At 37.7% G+C, this 26,662-nt stretch overlaps 1 protein-coding gene across 1 annotated transcript in view; it reads right to left on the bottom strand.

Annotated features, from left to right (window-relative positions):
* The window catches only part of XRN2 (5'-3' exoribonuclease 2), an 86,058-nt gene that overhangs the window by 35,759 nt on the left and 23,637 nt on the right, over window positions 1–26,662 (bottom strand). Inside the window, exons 4-23 of the mRNA XM_003798469.2 lie at window positions 25,702–25,813; window positions 24,038–24,096; window positions 23,872–23,961; window positions 23,049–23,121; window positions 22,885–22,935; window positions 21,965–22,122; window positions 20,367–20,441; window positions 20,149–20,282; window positions 19,992–20,049; window positions 19,801–19,908; window positions 15,609–15,653; window positions 13,770–13,904; window positions 11,208–11,326; window positions 9,131–9,266; window positions 7,047–7,154; window positions 6,872–6,961; window positions 6,266–6,338; window positions 2,513–2,596; window positions 1,270–1,367; window positions 616–695 (exon numbers count right to left, since the gene is read on the bottom strand). Coding sequence (XP_003798517.1) covers window positions 616–695; window positions 1,270–1,367; window positions 2,513–2,596; window positions 6,266–6,338; window positions 6,872–6,961; window positions 7,047–7,154; window positions 9,131–9,266; window positions 11,208–11,326; window positions 13,770–13,904; window positions 15,609–15,653; window positions 19,801–19,908; window positions 19,992–20,049; window positions 20,149–20,282; window positions 20,367–20,441; window positions 21,965–22,122; window positions 22,885–22,935; window positions 23,049–23,121; window positions 23,872–23,961; window positions 24,038–24,096; window positions 25,702–25,813 — 1,886 coding nt within the window. The remainder of the gene's footprint in view (window positions 1–615; window positions 696–1,269; window positions 1,368–2,512; window positions 2,597–6,265; window positions 6,339–6,871; window positions 6,962–7,046; window positions 7,155–9,130; window positions 9,267–11,207; window positions 11,327–13,769; window positions 13,905–15,608; window positions 15,654–19,800; window positions 19,909–19,991; window positions 20,050–20,148; window positions 20,283–20,366; window positions 20,442–21,964; window positions 22,123–22,884; window positions 22,936–23,048; window positions 23,122–23,871; window positions 23,962–24,037; window positions 24,097–25,701; window positions 25,814–26,662) is intronic.

Here is a 26,662-nt window from a genome sequence, read left to right as displayed (position 1 = left end):
ATTAGGTGATGATCCCCCAAAATACTCTCCCTCCTCTTCCCCTCTCCCCCCAAATACCCTCACTCTACCCTCTCTCTCCTCTTCTCTTCTTCTTTGTGGACTATAGTTATGTTTTATCATTCGTATGAATGTGTAGGTGATTATATACTGATTTCATAGCAGTACTGAGTATGTTGGATACTTTTTTCCCCATTCTTGATACTTTACTAAGAACATGTTCCAGCTCGATCCAGGTAAACATAAAAGATGTGGAGTCTCCATCTTTTCTATGGCTGCATAGTATTCCATGGTGTAAATATACCACATTGCTATCTGGCTTGCTATCTATTTCATAACTGGATTTTCTTCTCTGTTTCTGACTCAATCTCTTGAGATACTATACTACAATAGCCTCTAGAAAATTCCACTGTATATGCAAGAAAGGAACAGAGTAAGAAAAACAAATAACATCTTAGTATTGTTATAAAAATAGTTTTGACCTCCCGGATACTCTGAAAGGGTTTTGAGGATACCCAGAGCACAAGTAACACCACTACTGTATGAAGAGCTGGACAAGGAAAAAATGCTGACTAAACTTCCTTCTAGTTGTCTCAATTATATATAACACACACTCACTGATCTGGAAGAATGGCTTCTTCATCCAAAGAAAACTTTCCTTGAATCCCATGACAGAGCTCAGGTGGTACATCCACTGGCTGTAAAAAAAAATGCATTCCTGATTATATACCAAAAAAAAAAAAAATAGAAAATGGGGACTTAAGAAGATAATTTTACACCAGTGTTCACAGCAGCATTTGACAGAACCCAAATTCCCATCAGCAGATAAATTGCTAAAAAAAGACAATATATACATACAAGTGGAGTATTATTCAGTCTCAAAAAGGAAGGACATTCTGATACATGCTGCAATGTGGGAGAACCTTGAAGACATTGTTGGTGACAAGTATTGCATGATTCCTCTTACATGAAGTACCAAAAATAGGCAAACTCATAGACAGAAAGTAAAAGAGAAAGCACCAGAGGCCAAGGGGAGAGCAGAATGAGGAGAGACTGCTTACACTGTTTAAAGCATGCTGTTTAAACAGCAACAGAACTTCTGTTTGGAAAGATGAACACATTCTGGAAATGGATAACAGTGATGATTCTACAACATTATAAACATGATGAATGACACTTAAAATCTGTTACAATGGTAAATCTTAAATTACGTATATTTAATCAAAATGTAAAAAAGCACGCATTCCTAATTAACCACGCTGAGCTCCATACCTCTGTGGAACCTGTTTGGTACAGCTCTACAATGAAGTCGTGGAGGGGGTGACGTTTCCCAACAAACAGAACATCACTACCCAGGCTGTTTCTTTTGGCTAGGGGGAAAATAAAAAAAGAATAAGACCTATTACATTAAAATATTATATGAGCAATCAATTTTTATGAAAGTAAAACAAGGGAAAGCGTTTAAGTTTTTAAAACTTATGGAATTTACCAAAAAATTAAAAGTGATAAAGTTAGACAAAGGGAATAAGTTTCAGTATTTGATAGCAAAGTAGAGATAACGATAATTTACTGTGTATTTCATAATAGCTAAAAGAATTATGTTGCCAACATGAAGAAAAATCGAGTGGTGGATATCCCAATTACCCTAATTTGATCACTATACATTGTATACAGATGTTAAAATATCATCCATCCCCCCCAAATACAAATAACTATTACACATCAATCTAGAGCATGTTTTTTTCTTAATTTAAAAAAGTGATAGATCTAAATGTATGATATGTATCTATGGAAGGAAAAATTACTTTGTTTAATCATGATAAGGAAAAAAAAATCACTCTAAGATACCTGCATATTTACATAAGGACAAGGTTACTTATAGTTTATTCAATTTCTAAGTATCAAAATTACATGAACAACATTTCCTGGGAAAACAGAAATTGTATCCTCTGATGACAATAATGATAAAGAAATTGTTTCTACAGACTTACTGTACTGGCATTAAAAAAGTTTTTAACGAAGCCCAACTTTAAAATGTCCTAATTGAAACACTTTTTACTATGGGTATTAATTACAAAATTCCACTTTTATGCAAAACACCATTTCAAGTTACCACTCTAAGGGCAAATTTGTTTGTTTCATCATAACCTTTCAAGCAAACTGGTAGCAAAGTTGGGGAGAAGGCAGATGGAGGAAATGATTAGCTTCTCGATAGGCAAAAATACTTTTCTGTGGGCATGTCATGTAAGAATCAAAAATCCAAAGGATATTCATGAAGTGCTTGCTGCTTTCTTAAAAATTTATTTGTTAAAAATTTAACAAACATTTGATTCAAGTACTACTCGATTTAAAGAAAGACGCAAAGTTAGCATTTGTTATACAAAGTAAACTCAATGATTTATGTCTCCCTTTATGGGAAATTGACAAATGGAAAATAAAAAGTCTAACTTTATGCAGAAATTCAAGTCTCTGTTATACAGACTTAGTGGTGGGCAAGTGGAAATGTAATTCTTACTCTCTTCCGGAGTGAGGTCTGGGTACACCTCTTCTAGGGCAGCTCGCAGCCTGCGCTCATCCACAAAGGGCAGCAGAGCAACACCTGGGGGGAAACGAACACACAGCAACCACTCCAGCTGTCAGGATCATCAAGCCCAACTCAGCCTCAGTCCACATAACACTTCAAGGAGGATAGCCTTGCTGATACAAAAACGTTTTGTAACTAACCCCTGTTATCTCCGCTAACCAAAACTCAGGTGCTACATGGTGGCAGAAGAAAAAATTCTACATATTTTGCATCCTTAAAATGGCTGACATAGAAAAAAATCACAGCTTCTGAATCTTAAGTCTGTGTTGACAAATTCTTAAATGAGTTAAGTGACCACCTAGACATTAGTCTGTATTTTTGCCTCACTTACTAGGATGGCCTCAAGAAAACCAGTTAATCTCCTTAAAGCTCAAGCTTGTCTTGTCATCTTCCTAGTATTTTGCAAAATATATTTCTTTTGAAAAATGAGATCATTCAAATAAAATACTTAGTTATATAGGTCTATTCCAGCTCTAAAAACGGCAGAGTATTTTTTTTGCAGTTTTTTTTGGCTGGGGCCGGATTTGAACCCACCACCTCTGGTATATGGGGCCACGTAGCACCCTGCTCCTTTGAGCCACAGGCACCGCCCCAGAGTATTCTTTTTATATCTTAAAGCCTACTAATTAACTTATGAACAAAAGAATCCTTAGACTTGCTTAAATAAACTTGACAGTAGGAGATAAAACAAAAGCTGTTCAATTGGGGCTAAAAATGATCCCCTGGAATATGCTAGAATTAAGGGAATTGCTTTATTTGGACCCACATGCATAATTTTAAAGAAACATGTCATTAGGGGGCGTCTGTGGCTCAGTGAATAGGGCGCTGGCCCCATATACCAAGGATGGCAGGTTCAAACCCAGCCCTGGCCAAACTGCAACAAAAAATAGCCACATCGGATTGGCACCTGTAGCTCAAGTGGCTAAGGCGCCAGCCACATACACCAGAGCTGGAGGGTTCAACCAGCCTGGGCCTGCCAAACAACGACACTTATGACCAAAAAAATAGCCTGGTGTTGTGGTGGGCACCTGTAGTCCCAGCTACTTGGGAGGCTGAGGCAAGAGAATCACTTAAGCCCAGGAGGTAGGTGGAGGCTGCTATGAGCTATGATCCAATGGCACTCTACCCAGGGCAACAGCTTGAGGCTGTCTCAAAAAAAAAAAAAAAATAGTCGGGTGTTGTGGCAGAAGCCTATAGTCCCAGCTACCCAGGAGGCTAAAGCAAGAGAATCACCTAAGCCTAAGAGCTAGAGGTTGCTGTCGGCTGTGACTCCACAACACTGTACAGAGTGAGACTGTCTCTTAAAAAAAAAAAAAAAAAACCTAGTGTATAACCAGTGTATGACTAAATAAAATAAAACCTCACACACTTAAGAGAAATACATCAATGAGAAACTATGACATTAGCTAAGCTACTGGCAGCAATAAATTTAGTAAGCTATAAAATTAACCCTTTCTGGCCAGGGCAGAAAGAAAGGCCCTCTATCCAAACATGACAGTGCTGGAGAGTGAGCTGACAGCAAAAATGAGAAAAGCAGCTACTGTTTTCTGAGCACTTCCTATGCTAGTATTATCGCATTTAATCCTCTCAACCACCCAGAGGTAGCTCAAAGCAGTGGTAATACTCAAAGCATTTCAAATGAGTCCTAGAATCAGACTGTCTGGGTTCAGATCTTGGCTGCCATGATGTGGCTCTGATCAAATTATTTAAACTATCTGTTCAAATACAAACTATATAGCAACTGAAACTACTATGCTACATAGCTATATAGTACTAAGCAAATTTTACAAAAGCATTAGCTATTAAAGTATACGTAATGTTGGTAAGTATATTAACACATGTTCAAAAAACGCTAGGAAAGTACCCAGATACAGTTTATCTTCTAAGATGTACTCAAAGAAAGAACTAAGTATTATAATTATTTTTGCTAAATTTTAAAAACATATATAGGGAAATAACTATATTTCCTAATTGTACTAAATTTCACCTCAAAAAAAGTTATGTTGCTACTGAACCTTGTAAGAAAAATATTGATATAAAATGTTATATAAACTATTAAGGGTCAAAGTTCAAATTTATCCTAAAATTCATATGGAATCTAAGGGATCCCAAATAGCCAAAACAATCCTAAGAATAAAGTTGGAAGACTCACAGTTCTGATTTTGAACTTTACTACAAAGCTGCTGTAAGTACAATCAATGGAACAGAGAACCCAGAAATAAACCCTTATAAAATATATACATGCTCAATTCATTTTCAAACTATTCAATAGAGAAAGGATGGTCTTTTCAACAAATGGTGCTAAGAATACTGGCTTTCCACATGCAAAAGAATGAAGTTGGATCCATACTCTGCACCACATACAAAAATTAACTCAAAGTAGATTACAGATCTAAGTGTAAGAGCTAAAACTATAAAACTTTTACAAGAAAACATAGGGGAAAGATTCATGACATTGGATTTGGCAATGATTTCCTACATATGACACCAAAGGCACATGCAACAGTAGTAACAACAACAAAAAAGTAAACAACAACAACAAAACCACTGGTCTTCATGAAAATTAGAAACTCTTGTCCATTAACAGACATTATCACAGCATGAAAAGATAACCCATAGAATGGGAAAAATTGACACTCACCTAATTTCCTTATTAAATAATTTATTTCATATTTTTATTTTACCATCCTCCATTTTCCTATGCTTTCTCTCTACTTTTATCAAAATATCCTTCACAAAGTGCCTTCAAAAACAACCCACATCTCCAACCAATTTACATACAACATATGACCACAGAGTGCACTGCACTTATATTACCCCCCACTGATTTGTTAATTATTATTATTTAGGCCCCACTGCCTCAAGATTCTCTTTGAGTCCTTGTATTTATTGGTCATTCCAATCACAGGGGATAATCAAGAAAGAAGTGAAAACATGATTTTACCAAACTTGATCATCATCCTACAAAAGTGTACGCTGGAAGAAAAGGTTAAAATGATTTGCCTCAAGCGGTGTTTGGTGTGAGACACCAGTGGGTTACTGTGAGAGAGGGATTCCTTCTTGTATTTTACATTTAGTTACCATCATGTATTGGTTGAGTGGTAAATAGCATTTTAATTTATAGTGCTTTCCTATATACTAGAGGGATAAAAAATAATAGGTAATGATCAATGTCAACTACTTCAACTAAATAACAATTTCTAATATATTTTTCTAAAGTTTCTATGGAGGGCGGCGCCTGTGGCTCACAGAGGAAGGCACCAGCCCCAGCCAAACACTTCAAAAAAAAGTTTCTATGGAGCATGAGTGAATCCCCATAAGAACACTATCAGCAACCTGGATCTCGCAGTAACCTGGGAAGGTGCTGAGGAGCTACTGCCTGAATGGAACAAGTTCCTTAACCACAGTAGAGACAAAAGACATATTAATAATTACCAACCTATTTCAACCCATTTTATTGTTTATCAGAATGTTACTATTAAAACTACTATTAATCACTGCTAATCCCAGGTTGGATGGATAAATAGAAATGTGAATTTTCACATACAGTTCTTTTTTTCTCTTCCTCTTCCCTGCTGTCTCACGTAAAATTCTTAAAATATTCATTGTTTACAGAATTCTTCTTTCATCCCATAAATCATGTTTGTTCACAGTTTTACCAAGAGGAATAATATCAAACTTTACCTTGCCATGCATATTTCTTCCCATTCAAATCAATAGCAAAATCTTCAGGATAGAAGTCAATTATACTAGAATCCTGTAGCATGGAGAAAAGTAGAGATTCAAAACAGAAGTCACATGCCTCTGTGATATGACTTTCATTCAAGTTTTATGAGGAAACAAAGTAATTCCTTTTAAAAAGTGTTATTAGGATATGAGATCATTAATCCCAAATCTAATAAAACAAAATTAACAATTTTATTTTAAAAGATGAAAAGAAAAGGGATTACTATAGTTAGAACTGACTTCCTGCTGGGTCTCATTCTTTCTAGCTAACACACAAAACAAGTTTATAAGTGATTTTGGGTGAGATCTGGTAGCCACCAAACACGGCTAGAATGAATAAAAATAAAGACTCACAGCAAGGCTGAGAACAAATTAGTTTCGGGGTACAGTACTGCTGATCAAAGAAACCCGGGGAGAAAAGATAGTGAAAAATACATATAGAACTCAAATGTTTTGTTACTGTACTTCACTATTTTAAATATGAAACGCAAAAGCAGATGTGAATAAAATTAATAGGTGACAGAAATTCAATTACCCACACACTCAAAATAACCAGAGACTCACAGGATCACTCATAAGCTTCCGCCATGATGGAGGTAGAAAGTTACCACTTGCAGCTGGAAAAACTCCCATAAGCTGTTCCAGTGGCTTAAACTGCAAAAAAGAAAAAAAGTTAAAGGCCTAAAATTATCTAATCCAAAATTCTATAAATTTCACGGCTTTAAATACTCAAGCTTACCGGTTTTGTGCCCTTCTCAAAATCAGATGGCATGTCTGCAATACCTTCGAAGTCTGAAGCAAATGGTGCATAATGGAAGGGATAATACCACTTCCAGGAAGCACAGCCCTGGAATCATCATTGTTCAAAAAAAAAAAAAAAGGAAACCAAGTCAATGATGGTCACAATAAACAAAGCAAAAATTACGACAATTAACCTATAATGTGCTATTAACATTTACAAAACATGAGATCTCTGGTGTATATTCCATATGCTCATTTTTCTCCATAAGTATTAAAGTTATTTTGATTAAATCTGAACTTTCTATTTCATATCAAAAATGGCTTCTTGGCTTTAAAAAATACTGCAAAGCATCTTTAATATTTAGTAGTTAATTCCAAAATTTATGTCCACAAACACAATCTGGTGAAGATTTTATTCTTAAAATACATTTGCTGACAGTTCTTTCCAACTCTAAAACTGCCCGCATCAAATAAAACCAATAGCAGTGGCAGCTAACATTTACTGAGCATGTAGGCCAGCAGTTCTCAATCTGTGGGTCACGACCCACAGGAACTGTATTAAAGGGTTGTGACATTAGGAAGGTTGAGAACCACTGATGTAGGTGGTTAATGACATTACTAAAACAGTGGTTTAGAGTAAAACTGCCAAGTTTCATTTTACAATTCACTATTATAATTTCATATAATATTCTCTTGCCTATAAAAAAACTTGAGTAAACATACTAAAAGGAAAACAAAAGGAAGTTATACTCAGAAAAGGGATGTCAGACTTGTGTTCTAACTCTATGCCTCATGAATTAAAATCTTGATAGTAGCAGTAATATGCAAATAGAACATTTTATAGTGACTGTGTTACTTTGGACAAACTCCACCTTTTCCCAGGTCCCACCCAACTTAAATTGCTTTGCTCCCTGAGCATAAAATTGGGTGTTAAATGTTAACATTACAGTCCCCAAATCTACCTACTCTCACAACAATCTGACATCTAGATTACCAAGAAGTACAAGTAACAGATTACTCCAATTTTAAAATTAAAAACAAATCATCTCATGAAGAAAGAGAACAGAACAAGGTTGAGAAGGGTAGCATGAACGCAAGGAGAAAGTAGGGATGCTGGCTCGGCGCCTGTGGCTCAAGCGGCTAAGGCGCCAGCCACATACACCTAAGGTGGCGGGTTCGAATCCCTAGCCCGGGCCCGCCAAACAACAATGATGGCTGCAACCAAAAAATGTCAGGGCACTGTGGCGGGCGCCTGTAGTCCCAGCTACTTGGGAGGCTGAGGCAGGAGACTCGCTTGAGCCCAGGAGTTGGAGGTCGCTATGAGCGTGATGCCATAGCACTCTACCCAGGGGGATAGCTTGAGGCTCCGTCTCAAAAAAAAAAAAAAAAGAAAGTAGGGATGCTTAATGGATATAAAAATATAGTAAGATAGACAGAATGAACAGTATTTGACCGCACAACAAAGTGACTATGATCAACAGTAAGTTCAGGTGTACCGGAATAAAACTAGGAGAATAGAAATGGAATATTCCTATACAAAGAAATGTTAGACGCCTGAGGTGATAGATACCCCAGCTACTCCAATTTAATTAATTCACACTGTATGCCTTTATCAAAACATGACATGTACCCTATAAACAACTATTATGTATCCATAATCTTAAACATAAATTTTTAAAAACTTCATCTAACATCACTATGTTATAGAAGATAGTACCGTTCTAACTCATATTGGTATTTTCTAGTCTTTATCCTTTGTTCAGCATTTAGTGAATGTCAATTAATTACCTAGTTATTTTTAAATTCCAACTAAAAAACCCTTTAATCATCTTAAAGACAAAGTACAGTCAACTGTACTATTTGACGCTGAAACCCTTCAACAATAAACACAGCTTTGTTTACACATTAATATCCAAGGAACTTCAAAATCTTTATGAACAAATATTATTATTATAAATTTCTCAATAGGAAGCTTAAAAATTAGTCTGGGTTTTATCTCAGTATCAATAATACACATTATAGAAATTGCTATCTTTCTAAAACGGTCACCTGCCAAGTAGACAAAAATATTCTTTTTTGTACCTGGTAGTAATATCGAAGAACCCAGCAAAGTCCTTCAACGTAAGACTGTACAACTTTACGTCGGAATTTCTCATCAGCTGCGTCAACATCAAACTTGTTCTTGTAGTACCTCTGCTTCCAACCAGCTTCCCACAACCTAAAAACCAGGCACAGTGAGTTTATGTTGATACACTTTTAGTAACAAGACTACTGTCTACTAAATTACATCCCAAATCAATTTATGTTTAATATTCAGAGGAAATATGAATGAGTTTTGAGTAATACTAACAAAGATTCATTTAATTATTTCTAAAAAGTCTACTTTCACAGAACTTATCAACTGGAAGACAGTTAAACATCAAAAACCCAAGCACTGATTCTGGTAAGGCCGTTATAAAACATTTATAAAAAAATTATTAAAACAAATTAAAAAAACTTGTTCATGGTTTAATGTGACTTTACTTTTTTATTGTACAACAATTCTAAAACTACATTAAGATTCAGACACTAAGATATTCCATACAGTTCAAGTCACTCAGTTTGTTAAAATATTTTAACTGCACATGTACAAAGAAACTCAAATAAATTCCTTAAAAAAATACTTCCACAGGTTAGTTTTTTTTACATGTGAAAGTGGTTTTAAAAAGAATAACTTAGGGCTCAGTACCTATAGCACAGTGGCTACTACAGGACCAGCCACATACACCGAAACTGGCAGGTTCAAACCCAGCCCAGGCCAGCTAAACAACAATGAAAACTGCAACAAAACAATGGCCAGGTGTTGTGGCAGGCGCCTGTAGTCCCAGCTACTTGGGAGGGCTGAGGCATCCCTTTAGCCCAAGACCTGGAGGTTGCTATGAGCTGGCGATGCCAAGGCACTCTACTGAGGACAACAGAGTGAGACTCTTGTCTCTTTAAAAAAAAAAAAAGAAAAGAAAAGAAAAGAAAAAAGAAAGAAAGAACATCAAGATGATTCTCCATTGACAGGTCCTTTCCTCCTGTGCCAGATCTCACAAATAACTGCAGTTTCAGAATACACATACCAATTTTAACCCCTACACACACACACATACACACATACATATTCAGAGAACAAGAGTTAGGAGAAGGATCCTGCATCTATAAGGTGGAATATTACCATATCACAGAAAATAATGAAATAAATGCTAAGGGCCCAAGTATTTCTTGGTAGAAGCCTTTCGCCTGTGATTATCTTCAGCATAAGGATTCAATAATAAAATACAAAAATCAAGTTACCCTTTAAACTCTTTAAAACTAGTATTGATCATGATAGCTATATAGTGAAATTTCCAATCTTAAACACAAACCACACACTTTCCATGTCCTATAAATTAGGAAGCATAAGCTGTAGGCAACCACTGTCTTGTTTCAATGATCTGAAACAGATCATTTTCCTAAATCTTTAACAAGGTACAACTGTTGAGATTGTTGCTCTTTGTACTCAGAGCCCAGGGTTATATGAGAAGCCATTAATCTTTTTACTTACTGATCTCAAACTTCAGATCAATTAAATAATCAAAGTTTCCTATTGTAAATTCTGAGTATATAGCAAAAGGGAAGCTCCTGTCATGAAACACAACTGTGCATATCCATGTCGGTAGTTTTTAAAATATATATGCATTATCTCTTAACAGAATGATTTTTTGATATTTCATTTTGAGGAAGAGTATCTTCAGTTGAGAAGGTTAAAGAAAACTATTTAAAGTGCTGAAGCGTAACTGAACTTTGTAGGTTAAGCAGATTGAAAATAAAATCTCCAAACAGTAACATTCAGATCACATAGTGAGACCTAAACACCTCATGTCTGGCGGATCTAGTGCCTGGTCTCAGAAGAAAAAGTGGCTTGGAAGACAAAAACCCGCACGCATACTAATCTAGATACTTAGGTTTAACAGCTACAGCTTACACATCTCACTGGAATTTACTGGCTATTCTAACCCTCCATGTTAATTACTGGTGGATAAAAAGATAACAGGCAAGCATCTGAAGGCACTGCTGCTCTAAGCTAAATAGCATTAATTAGACAGCATCTATTTCAGCAATTTGCTAACAAAGTGCGACCAAAAAATGGATTCACCTGACATTATCTTCTGGCTCAGGTTCACTGTCACTGTCTTCTGCTTTTCGCTTAATTCCTCCTACTGGAGATGGAGAACCATCAGATGTGAAACTTGTATTAGGAGATATTGAAGGACTCTGCAGACAATTATGACATTACAAAAGAAGGATTTCATTATTCATTTTACTTAAGAAAGTACATACAATCACCATTACCAATCATGCTTCATAGTTACACATTTTTTAAAAGCGACTAAGTAGACAACGGTAAATATATTTAGAAAGCACACAGAATGATCTTGTACCATTCCACACACCCTGCAAAAAGATTAATATAGTATCAAACTTCCCAAGTTTAAACTCAAAACAATTAACATTAGTAGCACTACTGTACTGGAAACACGATGCAGGTACTTTTAGACAGACAGGTATGAGATGAAATACTAAATTCAGGCTTTACTGGATGTGTGGCCTTGGGCAATAACATCTGTGAGCCTAATATTAAAATAGGAATAATAATGTTCTATTTCCTTATATGTTATTGAAAAAATTTGTTGAAACAAAGAAGGCTACTGGCATGCTGCCTGCCTGGAATATGGTGGTTAACCTTTCAGTAAGTTGTCACTATTGTTTTTTTTCAACCCTCTTCTAATCCATTTGGATTTAAAAAATTACAAAGGTGATATTCCTATTGTCTGCATACAGAGAAGCTGTATAAAAGGCAAACTTTCCCAAATTGATTCTTGGCTAACAAGACATAAACTTCATCTTTAGGAGGCAAAAATAATACTTTCAGGGAAAAAAAAAAGCCATTCACCATTTAATGTTTTATGTTGTTTAATGTAGTTACTCTGCCTCTACCAACAAAGGTACTTTCTTCTCAATATACTAGATTCACATAAACGCATTCAAACAAATTTCTTTTTAAAAGCTGTTTACAATAAGTCGGTTAAACTGAGGATGGCCTCAGACATAATAAAGCCATATTTTAGAATACAGAATGTAAAGCTACATATACGAGGAAACAGAAGCTATTTAATAAAACATTAATCATGATCAGTAGACAAGTGCTGGAGACTGACGTCCCCAGAGAAAGTAACAGTCTCCTTCAAACAAACTGATAATCTGGCTTCACGATTTCTCTCTGTTCAGAACATTCTATGTGAAAATCTCAGTACACAGACTCTAATTCTAAATTTAGAATTAAGTTAAGGATTAGAGTAGGATCAAATAAGCAACCTAATGACCAATCTCCTTATTCCTACTCCCATGGCAAATTTTACTGATCAACAGTCTAGTCCTGTGGATCTACAAAACCTGAATATTGTACTGGACCCTCCTCAAGGCAACCACAACTGACAGAGTTTAAACCTACCTGCCTCCCCCAAAGTAAGAAAGAAGCATTCTATCATCAAGAGAGCGTCTGACAATACCAGTCACTCTGTTCTACTCTGTGAGGACAACATTCACTGTAATCTTGAATGATGGCTATCAGCTTTTTCACTGCAACCCCTTTCCCTGACCCTCTATATCCCACTCTTGTGGTGGGACAAGAAAAGCAAAATCAAATGAACCAAAGATGCAGAATCTCAAGTTTTCAAATTCCAAATCTGAGGTACTAGGACTGCTTGGTGATTTATATGAATACAAATTGAATCAGTCTCCAAGTAAAGCAGAATTCCACATATGAGGTTGCTGTAATAAGGAAAACTATTAGAATAATAAAACATAAATGTCCAAGCTTAACAATTTCCTTTTGCTGTATGTGAGAGCAAAAATGTACATCTTATATGGAACCTTGTATACAGCTTTTGTCCCTCTACTGTTAGCTCGTGTTTGTCCCCTCACACCCACTGCTGCCACACTAGGTGCTCCGAGAGCTCGGGGTCTGCTGCCACACAACAAGAGGCTGGTGGACGGAGCACAGCCTTGATAGGCAGGTTGATTTGCTTCTGCAATTTAGGTTCCAAAGTTCAAATAAGAAGGGATACCACAATGCAAACCCACACAACCAGGGCAGATCCTTCTCTGTGTTCCTGAATGTACGAGTAGAGAACCAGAGTCTAGACTGTGAGGGCCATCTTATTTTTCCAGATCTACTCCATGTCCGGATTATAGAGTGAGAGTTTATGCCTGAGGGAACACTATTTTGCAAAATGTCATTACCTGACCCTTGGAAAGGAAGGAGAAATAAGAGAGCAAAAGCTGCCCTATTCTTCCCCAGCTGAGACACATGGATGTCTCCAGCATGCTTCTAGCACCATCTACCACTCTGTTCTTTGGGGAAGAGGGCAACAGTGTGGCTCATTTGCATTAAAAACCACTGCAGCCACTTTGCTGTAGCTTTATATTTGCGTGTATCAACTACCCCACATGCTTTCCTTCACATCATTTAGGTATTTTCATACTGATAAAGATAGATTTAACTAACTTAAAAATATCTTAAGGCAAAGAAACTGAGAAAAAAAAATCTATAATACAAAAACAACTCCAGGCTAAGTGATAAGATTCATATACACACAACCACAAGAGGCACCTGAGATTCACGACATTCAGTGCTGCATAGAAGTAAGCCACTTACACAATTATTATTCTGCATCCTCATTTCATAGGCTGCATGTCTTGGATTACTGGCTACTTGAGAACCTGGCGAGTTTCTTGAACTCAAGGCATGAGGGGTTAATATTCCACTAGGAGTGAAAGCTGGTTGATCTCTCTAACATAAATGGAAATGAATATATAAATTAAAATTAATTACAACACAGTTAGATGACAGGAAAAAGAGGGCAATGAAATAGAGTTCTAATTTTAATTACTTAACTACTAAAACTCACTAAAAGACCAAATAAATGGGTTTCCACTAACAATACAGGGTTGTTAACAGTTTGATTTGATGGTAACTTACACCCTGTAAACAACAGTCTGTAATACTTACCCTATCCTAAAACCACATATATAATACACCATCCTGATGCATAGAGGAATCTATTCAAGTCTCATCATGCTAAACCACTGTTCATTTACAATTTCAGAAAACAAATTTAAGGCACAATTTCAGGCAAACAAAAATAATCCTATAAAGTAAAAAGTTGAATTTGACTTGTACCTAGGAAATACTTGTATTTGCCCTTCACCTTGCTAGAATTTAACTCTTTGTTGCCAATTAGATGTGTAATTATAACTGTAATAGGGGATAGTCTTGGCTAAATGATAGATACCAAATGAAGGAAAAAACAGTAATATATTAGTAGAAATCAAATATACCCCTCCCAATCTGAGTGGTTTTAAACCTACCTGCAATAATAAAATAACTCTACTTTTCTCCTGCTTCCTGAATTGCTTAATACTAATAAAACATGACAATAAAACTCCATGAGTTTGAAAATCCAGTAGGAAAGCAATAAAAACAAGAACTTTATAGTAGAATACTATAAAGCATTATGGGATTAAGAAAGCAAATGTCACTGCTGGGAAGCAAGAGAGTTAAGAGAACCATGAACCAACAAGAGCAGCTCCGCGGAAAAGGTAAGATGTGGGTGAGTCACAAGTCAGAGGTCCACTTGGAGGCACCAAATGAAGGCAACAGTCTGAGTCTGAGTCAGGAGTGACGTGGTGTTTTAGGTACTATACGCAGCAGGGGTAAGCTGGATGGATGGAATTCAATCAGATCAATAGAGTGCACTGAACACCAAACTGAGATAAAACTGCATTCTGAGAGGATTAAGGTGTCAGTGATTTTGTTTTATTTGAGACACAGCCTCACTTTGTCACCCTTAGTAGAGTGCTGTGGAGTCATAGGTCACAGCAACCTCAAACTCTTGGGCTCAAAGGATTCTCTTGCCTCAGCATCTCGAGTAGCTGGGACTACAGGTGCCCATCACAATGACCGGCTATTTTTAGAGATGAGCTCTCGCTCTGACTCAGGCTGGTCTTGAACCCGAGAGCTCAGGCAAGCCACCCACCTCAGCCTCCCAGAGTGCTAGGATTACAGGCATGAACCACCGCACCCAGCCGGTGTCAGTGATTTTAGAGCAGAGAAACAATAAAGTTTGGAGTGTTGCTACGTTCTAGGAAAATTAACCTGACAAAAATGTAGAAATAAAACAGAATTAACTTTCAAGGGAATACAAAGGGTTGTCTTTTTATTACAAAAATGATACTAGATTGTTATAAACAATTCAAATAGCTAAGTGCCATCTGCCTCCCACCCCCTAACCTCCACCCCCACAGACTCCAGAGCTAGAAAAATCTTCTTTAAAATCAACACCAGTATTCTTTCTCCAAGAAGGGATCTGGGTAGATATTTTACGTCCCTCAACAACTCCTACTGGATGAGGAATAAAGCGAGCGACTCCAATGAACACCTTCACAAACTATAAACATGCTGTTGCTAAACCCGTGAAATTAAATTAAAACTCACCTTCATTCTCTTTCTTTTTTCTTTCTGTCGTCTTCTAAAACTGTCCTAAAAGTATAAAATCCACATATTCTGTCAAATAATTACACAAAAATGTCAGAGTTAAACATTACCAGGAATGATTTGGGAGACAATTTACATTTTAAAGGAAGACCCCGGAAATCTAGATACATGATTAATGTAGGCAATGTTCAAAGTGCTGCCTAACAGAACTTCAGCTTGGTAGAGAGATTTAATTTAGATAACAATCTAATTGTTGTTATTTTCTCATAATTTTTGACATCATTTAAAGAAAACACAAGAGGCATTAAAAAGACCCTTGGTTCTAACCTGGACAGAACAGGCTGTCAATATGGGAAAGTTACAAACCAGAAAGAAAATAATAATTCTTAAGTTTTAGCTGAATATAGTCAGTAAGATGAGAGTTTTTAAAAAATCCACAAGACAATTTAATGAGACTATCACCTAAAATGGGCTTGACAGTTCCTAATTCTGTCATATGCATGGCATAACAAAGGAACAAGAAAAAGAGGTTTCTACTCAAACACTACCCTTTCCCCCAGCTTCCAAATATGAATTGCTAAGGGAAGGGAGAAAGGAAATCGCTGCTACTCTGGGCCAATTTAATTCATAGGAAAGTCTCCAGTCCACACTGATTTTCCTTTCACTCTCAAAATGGTTTCATCTGGACAGGATTTGGGGTGATACTTGCTTCCCACTAACTCTGGGCCATTCAAAGGCCTCCCATGCCCATGCCCAAGTTTCCCTGAGTATCAAGAAGTGAAACACTAGCTAGGGAGGCTACGGCGGCTGCTGCTGGGCCCAAAACAGGGGCCAGCAGGTACTGTACTGACAGTCATCCCGGCAGCTGCACTTCTATCCCTTCCCCATCAGTCCTGTCAAGTGCTGTGTGATAATGCCGTAACAAGATCTCAAACTGGTGCCAGAAGAGTTGAACCGTGGATGCATGAGTCTGCTGCTCTGAGTCTGTAAAAACCTCTTACGATATGGAAACCACTGATTTCTTTACTCAAGCTTCCACCCCCATCTTTAGTGAAGTTTATCTGTCACCAACCACCTGCAGACTGTGTCCATTTTCAGTCCTCATCTGACCACGACTCTTCACTGGGCTCCCAGGCCTCTGCACTCACCTGGTTCTCCTCCTTCCCTCTTGCTAAGTGCCTTTACTCCTCAATCCCGGACCTCTTCACAGACCTCTTCCCATCAGTGCTCCCCTGGCCCAGTACTTGGCCTCTCTCCACTTCCTTCCTCCCACAGGACTAATCCACCCAGTCGTACATGCTGATCACTCCCCAGCCAGGCCTCCCCACTCATCTCCATTTGGCTATCCCAAACTTAATAGACTTCCCCATCTCACCTTTGTATGTCTTGCTTGTGGGGGTTGCTCAGAACATTTTTCAGTTGCTGGGACAAATGCCCCGAAGCCACTGTTGACACCTTTCCTCTTTCATACACTGCATTTAATCCATTAGCCAGTCCCATTGATTCTATCTTCAAAATACATTCTGAATCCTACTACCTCTTATCTACTGCCACCACCGGCTCCTTTGGGTTAGCACACAAAAAGCCTCCTCACTGGGCTCCCTGCACTACCAACCTTTGCCTCCAAACAGTCTCAACATGGCAGCTGGAGTGACCCCTTCAGAATATATACCAGATCCCGATTCAGAACACAATCTCTCCCCTTTCTTCCTCTCCTCCTACTTTCCCTTTGCCTCTGCTCCTGCCACCCCGGCTCCTTGCTATTCTGTGAACATCTCGGGAGTGCTCCTATCCCAGAGTCATGGCCCTAGTGATTCCTTCTGTCTGAAATTCTTTCTCTTCCTCCCTCACAGCTTCCAGGTCTAGTCAGAGCTTCTAGAATTGCAATCTCTCCATTGCCACCTTCCCAGGCGCCTCCTCACCTGCTCCCATTCTTCTTCTCCAGGGCACTTATCACTAACACACTATGACGCCTAGTTACTTTGCTTACTGTCCAGCTCCCCTAGAAAATATAAGCCACATAAGGGCAGGAATTTTCTATCCAGTTTTGTTGTTGTTATGTCACTAGCACTCAAAACATTTTCTGGCATATAAACACTTAACAGATGTTTGCTAAATAAATGAACTTTTGCAAAATAAAAGGCTAACGGCAACGCTCATAAAATAAAAAGCATCACATTTCTGGCCTAAGTGCTCAATTCTAATAACAAATAGTGTATTCTTTTTTACTATTTGTTCTACTGGTCTGTTAAATACCTATTTCTAAGGGTGGCAGTCACACACACAAGCAGACTTTAAGCCTATAGGTGGACCTTACTGATCGCTGATTTTTTTTGTGTTATGAAAAAGAATTGTGAAAATCTGTGGAAAGTCAGATTTCCCAGAAAAATACATACACTCAGAAACTTTCATACTGGATTTCTGAGAGTTGCCCTTGATGCCTAACCACACTGAAGGGCAACGTAAGACTTCAAGGATACCATAAAAAACCTCGAAGCTTTAAAATGCCCCCTCTACCAGGTCAGCTGGAAACTGTATTAATTAAATCTGTAACACTTTGGTATCTATAAAATTCCATACTTCCTCATCGAAGGCCAACTTATCACCAAAACTTAATAGTACATAGTCTGGTAAAGATACATTTTAAAAAGCACTGTTCTAACACAAGGTTCTTATACCATGTAGTACACCGTATTAATAGTTTTTTGTTTGATGGGTGTAAATAGGAGATTAAGTGAAGCCACCATAATTGTTGAAAATTTAGTTAAAAATAGCTGTTTTGGTAGACACTGATACCCACGGACAAAGCTAGTTGTGTAGTGTGAATTTTATATGTGAGAACACTTGCCATCACAGAAAAGATGACCAAGTACTGAAGGCTTTTCAGAAAGAACACTTACAGTCAACTCACTACGTAACATCAAATGATGCCCACAGTTATAAAAACAAGAGATCTTTGGATACGGTATATAAAAATTGAAGGAAACAGACAATCTTGTCCAATTCAATGACAAGTTTATAATAATCTACTGGGAGATCATGAAACAAAGCAGCAATATTATTGTGTTGTTCTTTGCTTAAAAGAGTCACATACTTTTTGTAAAATCCGTTTCTGAAAGCATTCCCCTGACTTTGTTTCTAAGAAGCTACTTCTGCTCTTTTTGCTCACTGCTGGCCTCCCTTGCCATCCCTTATAATCAGCCTCCAACCCCCTCTGCCTCCAGGCCGCTGCCCTCCTCTCCCAACCCACAGGGCCAACCAGACTAGGTGCCTGCTTGTTCACTAGGACCCTCAGGCAGCAGGCTGGAGCCCTCCTTTCTCTTTAAATGTCCATCTTCCCTGGCCTTCTTCTGCTGGAGGCGCTTTCACTCCACACAAGTACCCAGGAAATTCAAGTTCACACTCATGGCTTCAAGTACCTCCCCCATCAATCAGTTAATGGTTCTCAAATCATTTTTACAGAAGACTTCTGCCCTGAGCTTTCCTCACATCTACTCAACTGCTTAAACACATTTTTCTCTTCTCAGGTGTCCTGTGGCCCCTACCCTTGAATTCAACATCTCCAAATGAAACTCCATTACCACCAAGTCCCCACCCCAACCCATGCCACACCAGTGCCTGACCTTAGAGAATGGCACCAGCAAACTCCTTACTCCCTCAGCCAGAAACCAGGACTTTTCACCTAAGCACCCACCCATCATTAGCAATGGATTTCCATATGCTTTGTTAGTTCTTTCTTTTTATAGTTTCATTTACTTAAGAGTTACAACCCTACAGAGATCTTACATTCTCCCATCCCTCTGTACTGTCTGATACAATTTAACTCAGACCCCTACAAACTCCCCCTAGAGTTTGAGTTCTCAAGTGTTAACCTTTCTTGCTGTCTATAAAACATTGTGGCCATTAACTCAATCCCTTCAGTCTCTAGCCTTGGAACCCTCCTTTGTATCCTATGTATTAGATGGGTGTTTGGTTTTATATCCTAATTAAGATTATGAAGAGAGGAAAAAAATTATAACGCAGCTTAAAGAGTGTGCAACACACAGTTCCACACGGCACACACCACAACCCTCACAGTGACAAAGCACTGCCTGCTCAGGGGGACATCAGAGAGGTTAGAAGTACAATCACAGGATCAGCATAGCCTATTAGAGACAGGAGCAATTTAGCTACCGCAATAGAAACACTTTACCTCATCATCCTTTCTCTTTTTAAAAATGCTATCCTCAACTTCACCAACTGCTAACATGATCATCTGTACTCTTTGCAGATTGACATAACCACTTTCTGTAAGGTAACCCTGTAAGTGATAAAATACATGTAAAATGATCTTCTTATAAAAGCAAATAGTCGTGTTTTGAAATTATTCAAGAGTGAACTTACCCCAGTTTTGTGTACCACATTTTTGTATATGTTAACCAAACGGTCAATTGCACCTTCCCTGCCACCAGGAGACAAACATTATGCATTAGGACCAGGAGGCACTGTAAAGTCAAGAAGGCTACAACAGTACTTTGAAAAACCATGCAAATACACATACCTAATCTCTAAGGATGGCAAGTGAGGAAGGAAGTCATTTCCCACAAAGAAGCACATGAAGACCCAGTCATCAATGCTCCTCTCAACATCAAACGTGAAGGGTAGGCTGGCCATGGTGAGCTCTCTTTCTAAATACTACAACCAAAAAGGAATGCTCCCATCAAAGCTGTCTGCAGCACCCTGCTTTACAATGCTGAGTCTAGTGATTACTGCTCATACCTCACGAAGAACATTAAGACGAAGAAAGATAAACTCTCCTTCTGCACACGGAAGACTATCTGCAAGTTCATCATGCTGTAAGAATGAGAGGGAAGATTACCATGTACTCTAAACCTTGTAATTTTTTTCAACCAAGCAAATTTTAATGCTTTTTCTAAAGAAAGACTCATTTTCTTTCTTTTTTTTTTTTGAGGCAGAGCCTCAAGCTGTTGCCCTGCGTAGAGTGCCATGGCAAGACAGTGCACACCAACCTCCAACTCCTGGGCTCAAGCAATTCTCCTGCCTCTGCCTCCCACATAGCTGGGACTACAGGCACTTGCCACAACGCCTGGCTATTTTTTTTTTTTTTTTTTTTTTTGGTTGCAGCCGTCATTGTCTTTGGCGGCCCGGGCTGGATTTGAATCCGCCAGCTCAGGTGTATTGACTGGCGCCTTAGCCGCTTGAGCCACAGGTGCCCAGCGAAAAGATTCATTTTCATATTATCAGTATTAAGTAGAAAAAACTCACCAAACAATTTAAAATAAAATTTTATTTTAAACCTAATCACACCCAGACCAGGAGTCACCAAACATCATTTTCTGCAAAGGGCCAGATAATAAACAGCCTTTGGGGAACACACAGGGTCTCTGCTGAATATTCTTTCATGTTTTGTTTTGGTTTTTACAATCCTTTAAAAATATAAAAACTATTCTTAGTTCATGGGCTAAAGCTGGAGGACTGTAGTTTGCCAACCCCTAACCTATACTAAGCCTGTATTAGTATTTCAACATAAAGGCCTCTACCCCCCTCTTTGTGAACATATGTGCAAGGTATCTGAAATCATATACTTCCACCCGAAATCATATTTTTTTCCACCTATCCCCACCCCAACCTATCCCAACCCTAGTGCTTGGTAACAGTGGCTTTCTGAGAAGCCCCACATTTTTCAAAGCCCATCCCAATCTACACCCAACCTAATGTATATCCCTCCGGCCCCTTCTCTCTGAATATAAGTACATAAATAACATGTATACTGTCTGTATTGTACTGCATATCTGAAACTATATAGCGTGTTTTCTTATTTAATCTGCCCTTTTCACTCAAGAACATCTTTTAAAGAATCAGAATATGCTTAAGACAGAAGCCCCTTTAAAGGGGCCTGGATATCAAGTAACTTAATAGTATCAAGAAGCTTTACACAAATTTAATCTGCAGTTCCTCTTAAGGAGTCACCGTTTGACATAAGTCAATTCTACAAATAAATCACATGAAATGGGCAGTATTATCTACTAGAGCTAAGCCTCAAATAGACACAGGCTACGCTAGAAAAAGAACAAAGTGGAGAGAACAAGGGCAGGGATACTTCTGAGCACCAGTTTATTTTAAAGTACTTTAAAAGATATATTTCTGTGAGGGGCAACAGAGCAAGAAGTAAAAAAATCTCAGCAACCATAATCTTCTCTTTATTCATTTTAAAGATGAGGCAACTTGAATATACTTAATGCTAGTTAATTGTATACTTAAAAATCATCAAAATGTTATATTTTGTGCTACATATGTTTTACCACAATAGAATGCTTAAAGAAAAAAATGAGGCAACTACATCTCAAAGGTCTTACCTTTCCCTTCTTTTCTCTTGGCAAACCTTCACAGTCCTTGACCTCATGTCCAAACTGATTACAAAGACCACATGGTTTGGGTTTGTTTGGTTTGAATTCTTCTCTAATAATGGTAAAGTTGGGTTCATGTGTAGCAAGGCCAAGCATAATGAGATCAGCTATCAATCAACAAAGAGAAAAACATGAACAGTGAGCACTTCGAGAGGCTCCAAAACCAAAGTAGTTCAAGACACCAACACAAAGAAAAGCCCAAATAAGCACACAGACCAAGGCAGCAGTACCCCGAAGCCTACACTTTCCTAGCAGTAACTTTTTTTTGTCCATCAACAAGAAGCCACATGTGAACCTACAACACAGACTACCATTAAAGATTAAACAGTTGGGAAATTTTCTTTTCTTTCTTTCTTTTTTTTCAGACAGAGTTTTACTCTATCACTGGGAATAGAGTGCTGTAGCATCATAGCTCACAGCAACCTCAAACTCTTAGACTCAAGCAAACCTCTTGCCTCAGCCTCACAAGTAGCTGGGACTATAGGCATTTGCCACCATGTCCAGCTAATATTTTCTGTTTTTAGTAGAGACAGGGTCTCGCTCTTGCTCAGGCTAGTCTTGAACTCATGAGCTCAAGCAATCCACCCGCTTTGGTCTCCCAAAGTGCTAGGATTACAAGGTGTGAGCCACTGTGCCTGGCCTTGGGAAATTTTCTAGTTAAATTAAGGCTGAATAATATAAAAATATATACATATATATATTAAAGACTAGTGATTATCCATCACAGATGAAACAGCAACTCTCTCAAACATAAAAGAGCCAAGACATTTTGGAATTCCCAGGAAACCATTGCTAATCAATTACTAACAACCTACCCTAGCAACCTACTATGATTTAATCTAGAAGCAAATCCCAAAGAAGAAACTTACCATCTGCTCCACATAAACAATGATGAGTATTCGGGTCATGGTTAGGCTGGGCTGAAGAGGGGAGAAATACATAGTGAATATATTATATACCACATCTTCCCAAATATTATCTATTCAATAGCATTTTTTAATAGAACATATAATAAAATATTTATAAGGTTTACCTCTTTGTCTTCTAATGTAATCCATAATTTTATGCTCTCCTTCACCAGGAACACTAGCATCAGATAAAATAACCTAGTAAAAAAAGTGTTTAACACTTTTCAGCTCATCTCCAATTTTCTATAGGCAAAATAATTAAAAGAATTGAGTATCTTGAAAAAACTAACATAATTCTACTAAGATAGTGTTATTAGTTAGAAAATTTTCTGAATAAAATGTTAACTTATTACATAGAATGGAAAAAATAAAATATCTGGGTCACACTTAGCCATGAAAAAACTGATAAATTCATAAGTTCCTACGATTTTCACTATCAGCCAAGGACAAAGCACATGCCCTGAGAAAAATCAATGGAAGATACCAATTTTATGATTATAATTTATCATATCTAATAGGGAGACAAGCTTATCAATAAAATCACATAATATTTCATTTAAATTTTACTCAAATAATTATTAGAACATGGCCATTTTATAAAAGCAGCCTCATAATTTTAATTTTGCCATATTTTGATATCTAATGACAGCAATTTCTCTTCAAAAATAACTTTCCTATATATTTTTTTAAATTATGAACCCCATTTTATGGCTTCATAGTAAAAGGATAAAATTGGCATTCAGAGAAAATTCAGCCATCTAAAAAGTGTCCATGCAAGGCAACCCACTTCCAGTAGTCCTAGAAGCTTTTCTCCAATATTTCTGACAGTCAACTAACATTTTATGTGGGGGTGAGGCAGGGGGTAGTGGTGAGTGTTATCAATCCTATCAAAGTACAGCTTCAAATGATCACTCTAATCTTTTTGAAGTATGAAAATGTGAAACTTACTGTCAAATTTTCCCACCCAGGGTCATTATTTAAACGATCAGCTATGTAATAGCGGAGGCATTTAGCAAGATTGTCCATGAACTCAGTTCCCTAAAATGATAGAAGGAAATAAATTAACCTATCATTTAAGACTTAGGAATAGCTAGCAAAATATGAGTCTACTTACTGGTGTAATACAGTTGCTGTCAAATCTTTCTTTTATTTCTTCTGGAGGAAGAAAGCCACCTAGAAAAAAAAGAGGCAATGTTTCATTCTCCCCATAAAAAGTAAGGTAAAGTACTCAATATTAAGCCAGAACAACAACAAAGTTCAAACACAAAACAAGGAGAAATGTCACCTGAGGAAAAATTTCTCCCTTCACATTTAGATGAAGTTTTAAGGAGTCTGTCGAACAATGTCTGGTACACAAAAGATACTACGTTGTTACATAAAAATGTAAAAACTGTTAAGGTCTTCCTCTGCAACAACACACACACACAGGTTGAGGGTTTTACTTTTGATGTGAATTCTTAAGGTAAAGGTGCCTTAGAAAAATGAAATTAAAATGCTAAGCTTATCTCACATTTATAAGATAATAAAATGAAATTATCAGGTAAAGGGATAAAAAAAATCCTAATTTCTCCTCTACGTCACTAATTAGCTGCTTCTCAAAATATTCCCTGCATCTTCCATAAAAGAATCCTTAAAATCAAAACACTGTGTTCTAAATACAAAAAGGTGTTAGAGTCTTAATTGTAAGCTGTGGCTAAAGTAACCATAGATTTGTATATCTTCTGGTAAATCAAAATAACTTAAAATTTATTATAAATATAGGCCTAAGCTCACCATAGTATGGCATCTTTTTTTCAAATGCAAACAGCAATTTTCTTGAACCAATAAATTATAGCTTTCCTGGTTTAGTACAATGTCTCATGCAGCAGAACACCAAGCAAATCACCCCTACAAACAACCAGACCCTATCTCACACACAGATGTGGTGAGGGACAGCCAGTCTGCATCCACACCCTCTGACCTTTCTCCTCTCTGGGACGTAATCAATTCCTACCTTCTCACCTACCGGCACTTCCAAGGCTTTGGGAAACTGCAAAAATGACCACATCCCACCCTCAACCTCCCAAAGTTGAGAGAACCCTGAGCACAGAGGCTGCTCCATTAACCTGTGTTGGAAGTGTGGAAGTGATCTGGCAACCACCTATGCAAGCCGCTTACATCGTTCCTGGCCTTCTCAGACGGGCCTCTGAGTTTCCAGGGGAAGCATAAGCAAACCAAGACTGATTCAGGAAAATGTTTCCAGAATTGCAGCTTTTTGACAGCCCCTCCAGAGAAGCACTCCTATTCTATTTTACAGATACATAAAAGTTAGCGGTAGAGCCACACTTGCCCTGGAAGGGGCTGACAATCTGCTCTCCCTTTTCAACATTCCTTCCTTTTACTCTCAAGTTTTCCTTTTACTGTAGAGTCTCAAAATAAACAAGTTTATTAACCCGTTTATGCCAGAGGTTGAAATTTTGAATTTTTTGCCTGACTTTTTGACAAGTTGTCAGCACACCAGTTCTGCGCAGTGACTAACTCTGGCACCACACAATGACATGTACTCTCAGGAGCGGAGGCAGATGTGTGAAAAATCAGACCTTGGCAATGACTCCACATCACTACTGTTCCCGTAATGAGATGTGAGGCATAAACGTGTTAATGGCGGTGAAGGATTCTATGAACTATTTTTCCTCAACAGTGAACTTACATTTTTCTCAGATATTCTGGGATCCTTATTAAATTAAAATTTTCCTCACTTGTAAGAAAAAGTCCAACTTTAAAATATATATCCTTTACCCTTCGCCAGTATCTCCTCCCGGACTCGCTGCTTCTCGAGTGCTGCCTCCATTCCTTCTTTGGATGCTCTGAACCGCCTTGAACGCTGCTGGTTCATTTTAGCACGTGGTGCCTGAAAACATGTATTTCATATTCACATTATACTAATAAGAATATTTACAAATAAATCTGTACATTATTTTGAACGTTATCATTCTTATAATAGTAGTATAATAAAATGGAAGAAAATTAAGTAAAATCTTGAATAATTCTCTCCTGACAGACAACAGATCCTGAGACCTTAAATACAGACCAAGAACCTAAAAGCTGAGCTCACTAAGGTAACATGTCAAATGGACAAAAATACTATGAAGTCCCAGCATTTCACACTACAAGGTCCATGGTCTAATGCCAGTTTCCCTGGCTTAGAGTGCTTCCAAGAATCCACCAAAAAACCTCACTTTACTTAAAGATCCAGTATGCATTTGATTAGTAATTACTATAAAACCAGGATCAGGAAGACCTTCCCTATATCCATGCCTAAAAGGAAGGGTGGTCTCCAAATGGGATTCACAATGTCCCACAAAAGCAACAGAAAAACTAATTCTCCCTGTAATATTCTGAAATTAAAAACAAATAACAACAAGAAAAAAAAAAAACACTTCTTGACCCGCAGGACCTCTGTGCACTTCTATTCTGTATTTCCCACAATAAGGTTCATAATTATCACTGTCTTTTAAAAAAGGACAGCAGTTAGAAAGGAGCAATGTTTTAACCAAAAGTAACTTAAATCATTCTAACTAATGAGTACTTTAAAAGTACTTTAAATGCATTCTAACTAAATGCAATCTAAATCACAGACTAAGCCCGAATAAAGTGAACTGGACTGTTAAGATTTTAGAAGTTGGCTCGGCGCCTATAGCTCAACCGGCTAAGGCGCCAGCCACGTACACCTAAGGTGGCGGGTTCGAATCCCCAGCCC

This window comes from Otolemur garnettii, unplaced genomic scaffold (assembly GCF_000181295.1).
Source record: "Otolemur garnettii isolate 467f Iridium unplaced genomic scaffold, OtoGar3 scaffold00136, whole genome shotgun sequence".
NCBI classification, from domain to species: Eukaryota; Metazoa; Chordata; class Mammalia; order Primates; family Galagidae; genus Otolemur; species Otolemur garnettii.
The sequence above is the reverse complement of the archived record's forward strand: the minus strand, read 5'-3'. Positions and strand labels throughout refer to the sequence as shown.